The sequence below is a fragment of the Nannospalax galili genome, unplaced genomic scaffold (assembly GCF_000622305.1).
Source record: "Nannospalax galili isolate Female #2095 unplaced genomic scaffold, S.galili_v1.0 scaffold891, whole genome shotgun sequence".
NCBI lineage: Eukaryota > Metazoa > Chordata > Mammalia > Rodentia > Spalacidae > Nannospalax > Nannospalax galili.
Genome location: NW_008330576.1, coordinates 983073 through 989933, shown reverse-complemented (window position 1 = coordinate 989933; position 6861 = coordinate 983073). Strand labels below are relative to the sequence as shown.

Genomic DNA, 6861 nt, shown 5'->3' with positions numbered 1-6861 from the left:
CGGGGATGCGCGGCGGCCGGCAGCTGCGCCCCAGGTAGGAGCGCCGCCCCCTCTGGAGCCCCGCCGCGCATCGCCCGGGACCGCGGCCGCCCGCTCTACCGTGTGGTCCCCTAGGATGGGGAGCGCGGCGCGGCTCTGCGCTGGGGAAGCAGAGCGCCGGTGAAGCCTCCCTGCGTTCGCCCGCCGCGGCCATGGCCGGCCCCGGCGCGTGGAAGCGCCTGCGGTCGCTGCTGCGGAAGGACGATGCGCCGCTGTTTCTGAATGACACCAGCGCCTTCGACTTCTCGGACGAGGCGGGGGACGAGGGGCTGTCTCGCTTCAACAAACTTCGCGTGGTGGTGGCGGACGACGACTCGGAGAGCCCGGAGAGGCCTGCGAACGGGGCGCACCCGACGCTCCAGGCCGACGATGACTCCTTACTGGACCAGGACTTACCTTTAACCAACAGTCAGCTGAGTCTAAAGATGGACCCCTGTGACAACTGCAGTCGACGGCGGGAGTCGCTGAAGCAGAGGAAGGTGAAGACCAGGCTGGTCATCGCGGCCGTGCTTTACCTGTTCTTCATGATCGGAGAGCTCGTGGGTGAGTGGCGCGGGCCCCCCTCTCTGCTGTCTGCTGCGGAGTCTGCGTCCGCTCGAGTGACACTTAAGTGGAGGTTGAAACTTTGTTTTAAGGAAGTTTGTTAGGTATCGGGATAGAGTCCCGGGCTAGGAAAAGGCCGGAGGATTCCAAAGTGCAGTCACCGGGAGTACCGCGCGGGCGTCCCGAGATAGCCAGCCTTTATCTTGCCCTTCCTCCAGCACTATGTCATCTACTGGAAGTTAGTTCAGGGCTCTCTTGATTGTAGATCGTGGAACTTCTCTTTGTGCAAATTCTAAGGGAACGCAGCTTTGATTTTTGCAATCTCTAAAATAATTCGAACATTGCTCAGAATGCTTGAGTTTTACAGTAGGACAGGTCCCTGAACGCCGACGCCACCCTTTCCACACAGAGGGGTTCTGAAAAGTTTAACTTGGGAGACTGCCCTGTTGGGTGATGGGAGAGCCAGCTCCAAGTGCCAGACTTTTCTTTCTCTGTACAGTTGGCGTATTTAGTCTTCCTAGGCCATTCCCATTTTGAGAGGTTTACACATTTAGTACTGCTAACCAATGTGAAAGTTTTGCATTGTAAGGGGAGTCTGACATGAGCCAGGGGGCTTCCCTCCAGTTGATGAGGTTGCCTTTCTTTGTCATTGTTCGATTATTGCAAGTAATAAGTCTCACTGTAAATGAATTCTCAGTTTAAGGATTATTTTTAGTATCACATTAGTACCTGGTCGTTCCTCCATATCAAGGTGGATGGGTTCCAGGACGCCTGTAGGATCTCCGTGTGCCTCGTAGAAAGATGCCTTATGTAAAGTGCCCTTATATAAAATGATGCAGTTATTTGCATATAACCTACATATACATCCTTCTGTAGTTTGGATCATTTGTAAATTACTTTTACTGCAAAATACTATTTAAATAGTTGTTCTGTACTGTTTTGGATTGGTGACCAAAAAAAAGTCTGTACATGGTGAGTACATGCAGTGTTCCTTTTTCATGTTTCCCATTCATGATTGATGGGATCAAGGGATGTAGTACTTGTAGACAGAGTGGAAGAGAGGACTAACTGCCAACATCACTTGGTGACAGTTCAGAAAGTGGCATTGACTGGGGGAGATGGTTCTCCCACATTGGCTCCTGTGATGAACATGGCGAGGAGAGAACTGCAGCCCCGGTTTTAAATGCTTGGCTGGAGCTGTATGTAGAAAAAGCATATTGTGCTTTCATATTCATCCTTGGTGTTAACTCAGCTATGGTGGCTGTCTTACTTAAGTCTCCCCGCCCCAGCTCGTTCCTGCCCGTAAGGTTTTCATATTAGTTGATCCCTCAGTGATTTTCACACTTTTGTTGGCTTCACTGTAGTAGGAAATACACTTAACACTGCGACTTCTGTACACATGCAAACTTAGGTGTGTATGTATACATGTACCTATACATACACAAGTATTAATATATGCATGACAAACTGTATGAAGCATTTGAATTTTTTAGTTATGTCCTTGCCCACTTGTGTGTCCGATCTTTAGATGCATGGCCTTTTTCCAAATCTTCCCTTGGCTAGTTTCTTGTCAGTCATGTCTCATTTCAAGAGGCATCTCTGCCGGTGGCACATGCCTTTGACTCCAAGCACTCGGGAGGCAGAGGCAGGAGGATCTCTGTGAGTTCAAGGCTGTCCTGGTCTACATAGTGAGTTCCAGACCAGCTGGGGCTGCAAGGGAGACCCTGACTCAAAAAGACTCCCCCCTCCCCCCAAAAATAAACAAAAACAAAAGGGGTATCTCCGAAAGGCTTTGACTCTGGAAAATAAACCACTGTCATCCTCTTTTCTTTCTTCAACTTACAACTCTTTTTATGTCTTGTTTAATATGTCTTCCTTTGCTGAAATACAAGAGAATCCCTAACACCTAAAACAGCAAATGACTCAAATTAGACATAGTAAATAAACTTTTGTTGAATTATTTTTTTAATTTAAAAAATTTTAATTCTTTGACAATTGCATGCATGTTTATAATGAGGTGTAGTTGTTTTTCACCTCTATTACCTCCTCATCCCTTTTCCCTCTCCCATTGAAACCATTCTTCCCTACAAGACCCGCTCGCTGACTTCAGTTAGGACTGCTTACATGAGCATTGGTGGGATCTGAGTTACTGGAGCATGGGCATCTCTACTGAAGAAAGTGACACTCCCTCTCTCCAGAAACCATTACCATCAGTAGTCCCTCAGAGAGAGGTGCAGCCCCATGAGTCCCTCCCTCTTCCTGGGTGAAATGTGGACAGGCCCAATCTTGTAGCAGGTCCTGTTCAGGCAACCACAGCTACACTGAGTCCACAAGTACAACAGCCATGTTATGCCCAGAAAGATACCTTTCTGGGGCACACCTCCCTATCCTCCAGCTCTTAACATTCTTTCCACTCTTCTTCCACTTTTCCCCTGAGCCTTGGAAGGGGGTGATATGTGTCCCATTTAGGCCCAAGCATTCTGAATTAATTTTTTTGTTAGAGAACTATAAATACTTAAACTACAAAGAAATTCAAAGAAGGGGGAAGCTGTGGTCAGAGCATAATCTCAGCAGACTAACTTGCTCAAATTCATACAACTAGAGTAATGATCATTCAGACTTAGTGGTTTTTGAAGTTAATATTTGATATTTGAAGTTGGTCACATTAATTACAATTTACAATTCCCCCCCTTAAAATTAAGTTGGACTTAAGTAAAAATACATAATTGGCCCAACTTCTAATTTCCAAAATCTTTTATTTGGTAGTGTTTTTTGAAAGCCAGAGCAAGTATTTCAAATACTAACTTTATATCAAAATATAGAAGTTTTTGTTAAATAACACAGAGATGATAGTGCTTAGGATAGGCATTATCAGCAGTGTTCAGAATGTTCTCTAAAATTAGATTGTATATAATAGAGCTCTTATTAAAGTGTGTCCAGAGCACTTAGAAATAAATCATCTTATGTAGTAACTATGAGCTAATACAAATCAGAGTAATTTAACGGTTTTAAAGAGGAGACTTGGTGCTGGAGAGATGGCTCAGTGGTTAAGAGCACTGCTGCTCTTGCAGAGGACCCGGGTTCGATTCCCAGCACCAACATGACAGCTAACAACCATCCAAATGTCAGTTCCAGGGGATCTGATGCCCTCTTTTGACCTCCACAACAGGGGTGCACTTACACACATGCAGGCAATACACTCATACATATAAAATAAAAATAATAAATAAAATATTTTAAAAATAGATAAATAGGAGACTTGATTTTTAATCGTGGTTTTGCTACATTGGACAAGGACCATTCTTTTCTTACTTTTTGAGTACCTACATGTTTATTTGCATGCCCTATGCTACATATTCTAGATACATAATAGAGAACAAAATTCTTGTTACTATCTCAAGTATCTGATCTAATGGAGGAGACAAACATTAAATGAATAGCCATATGATTAAATTTTTAAATTCAAATTGTCTTAAGTTCTATGAAGAAAAACAACAGAATACTATAAGAAATATTAACTAGTGGGACATAATCTATGCACAGGACAGGTACATTTAAAGTCAATTATTTGTATATATATATGTGTGTGTGTGTGTGTGTGTGTGTGTGTGTGTGCAAAAGTCCCAAAGTCTTCTTTTTTTAAAAAAAAAAAGGTAATTTTATTTTGATTGATTGATTTTTTAATTTTATTTATTTATTTATGTATATGAGTATGTTGCCTGCATGTAGGTAGGTGCACCCATGTCATGCAATGCCGATGTAGGTTAGAAGAGGGCATCAGATCCCTTGGAACTGGAATTATAGCTGGTTGTTAGGTGCCATGTGGGTGCTGGGAATCAAACCTGGGTCCTCTGCAAGAGCATCCAGCGCTCTTAACCACTGAGCTATCTTTCCAGTCCCCTATTTATTTATTTATTTTTTATGTGTCATGAGTGTTGTGCCTACATGTGTGTGAATGTACCTGTGTCATGCGGTGACCTGGGAGGACAGAAGAGGTCACTTCTAAGGTTGGATCCCTTAGAATTGGAGTTACAGATGATTGTTAGCCTTCATGTGGCTGCTGGGATTCAAACCTGGGGCTTCTGTAAGAACAACCAGTACTTTTAACCGCTGAGCCATCTCTCCAGTTCCCAGGCCTTCAGTTCTTTAAAGAATTGAAAAGAAGACTAGTATGACTAGAATATACTAGGTATGAGGTAAGGAGGCCAGAGGACCACATAAACAAGTCCTGATAGACCACTCTGAATGATTACAGTTTTTATTCTAAGTGTCATGGAAAGCTAGTGAAGGGTTTTAAGTAGAGGAGTGACTTTTTTAAAGATTACCCTGGATGTTCTGTGAAGAAAGGGTGGGGGGGATGTAAGCATGGGAGCAAGAAAATTACAGAGGTCCTGACAAGTAACAGCTGTAACTTAGGCCAGAATAGATGTAGACAAGTGTACTGATTAAGAAACAGTCTAGAGGGAACAGTAACAAACTCATGATTTAGATATGGGGTTGAGGAGAGAGCAGATCAAGAAGGATCATGAGCTTCTCAATGGAGCACAGTTAGATACGTAGGAAGGCATAGTCTATGAAGTGGGAAGAGAAGGCAGAGAAGGATTGGGGCATGGACCCAGATTGCTTTAGACAGGTGTATGTGCGTGTACATGCAGAATAGTCAAGTGGAAATGTCCAGTGGGGATATAATGAGTCTATGGTTTAGAAGGCAAGCTAATACTTTTTGTGGTACAAGAGGAATAGGCAAAATTACCCACAGAGCTCAACTTCAGCTTTATAAAGTCAAGCAAAAGCAAACAGGCTTCCCACAATCCAAGAGAATAAAGTACATTAGTCTCCTCGACCATCTTTGACTTCTTCTGTAGTTTTGTTTGCTGCACTTTTAATGAATTACAGCCAACCATGTCCAAAATATTTAAATGGAAAGTTGAAGAACTAAGTAATCCATACCTTTTCACTTGCTCACTGTTCTAAGTAGTGTGATGAAATCTCATGGTCCTGCTCCATCCTGCCCAGGATGTGAATCATTCCTTTGTCTAATATAGCTACATGTAACTTTTATTATGGTGTATTGTTATGTTTTTTATTGTTAGTTATTGTGTTTGTCTCCTACTGTGCCTAACTAATCATCTAAGCTTTATCATAGGTTTGTATGTGTATGAAATAGTAGTACATACAGGACTTGGTGCTACCTACGATTCCAGATATCTATTGGGGGATTGTGTAATACATACCTCAAGGATAATATATACATATATATAGTTATTTTTATTTTATGTGTATGAATGTTTTGCCTTCATGTCTGTATGTGCACTAGATGTGTGCCTGGTGCTCACAGAGGCCATAAGAGCCCATCAGACTTCTGGAACTAGAGTCACAGACAGTTGTTAGTGCTGCCATGTGGGTGCTGGGAACTGAATCCAGGTTCTCTGCAAGAGCAGTGAGTGTTCTTAACTGCTGCACTATCTCTCCAGCCGTAAGTTAAGAGGCCTTATTAGATGAGAACTAAGATATCCTTAGGGATAATAGAGTTACTTTTATAATTATTTTTTATTGGGAATAAAAGCATAAAGATGAACAGATAGACTTTTAGGTAAAGATGGTTAAGTTGGACTCATATATTTAATTTTGCCTTACCCCAAAGTATCTCTTAAACTGTATTAAAGGAATTACACTGGGGATCAGAGGGGAGGTTAAATCCATACAGATAGGGAAAACTAGAGAGGAGAAAATAGCAAAAATTTTGGAAACTGGAAAGGAAACAGGTCCAAAGGTAACCGGCTTAATGTACTCAAGAAAGCCAACACCTTGGCCCCTAGTAAGAAAAGCTGAGACCAACCCAACTTATACAACTGTGATGGTTCTCAAGCTCTGCTGTGCTTCAGAATCATGTAGAGAACGTGTTAAAAGTGAGTTCTAGCCTCCTGTCCACAGGTTCTAGTTAGGTACGTTTGGTAGACCTGAGCATCTGCATTTTTCACAGAACCCAGTGGTTGCTGATACTGCCCATATGGCAGTCACGTTGAGAACTTACTGCACTAAGAATCCTGAGCAGCCCAGACTGGGTTGTGCCAGGTACCTCTAGAAGTATGTGTATGTGAAGGAGGTGGAAATAAAGAAAACTACTAAAAACCTGTTTAAAGAACCACTTATAATTATATAATTAGTATCTTCAGAGATAAGATCATGTATCCAAAAAAGAACAGATTCTAAAAAAAAAAATTCAGGGTAAAAGAAAAAAAAAACTCTTAGATAATAAAAAACTTAGTGAAGCTTAAA

General features: G+C 42.3%; 1 protein-coding gene across 1 annotated transcript in view; it reads left to right on the top strand.

Moving 5' to 3' along the window:
- Positions 1-6: 6 nt before the first annotated feature.
- Positions 7-6861, top strand: part of Slc30a4 (solute carrier family 30 member 4) — a 30226-nt gene continuing 23371 nt past the window's right edge. Inside the window, exon 1 of the mRNA XM_008849280.3 lies at positions 7-582. Coding sequence (XP_008847502.1) covers positions 192-582 — 391 coding nt within the window. The 5' untranslated portion in view covers positions 7-191. The remainder of the gene's footprint in view (positions 583-6861) is intronic.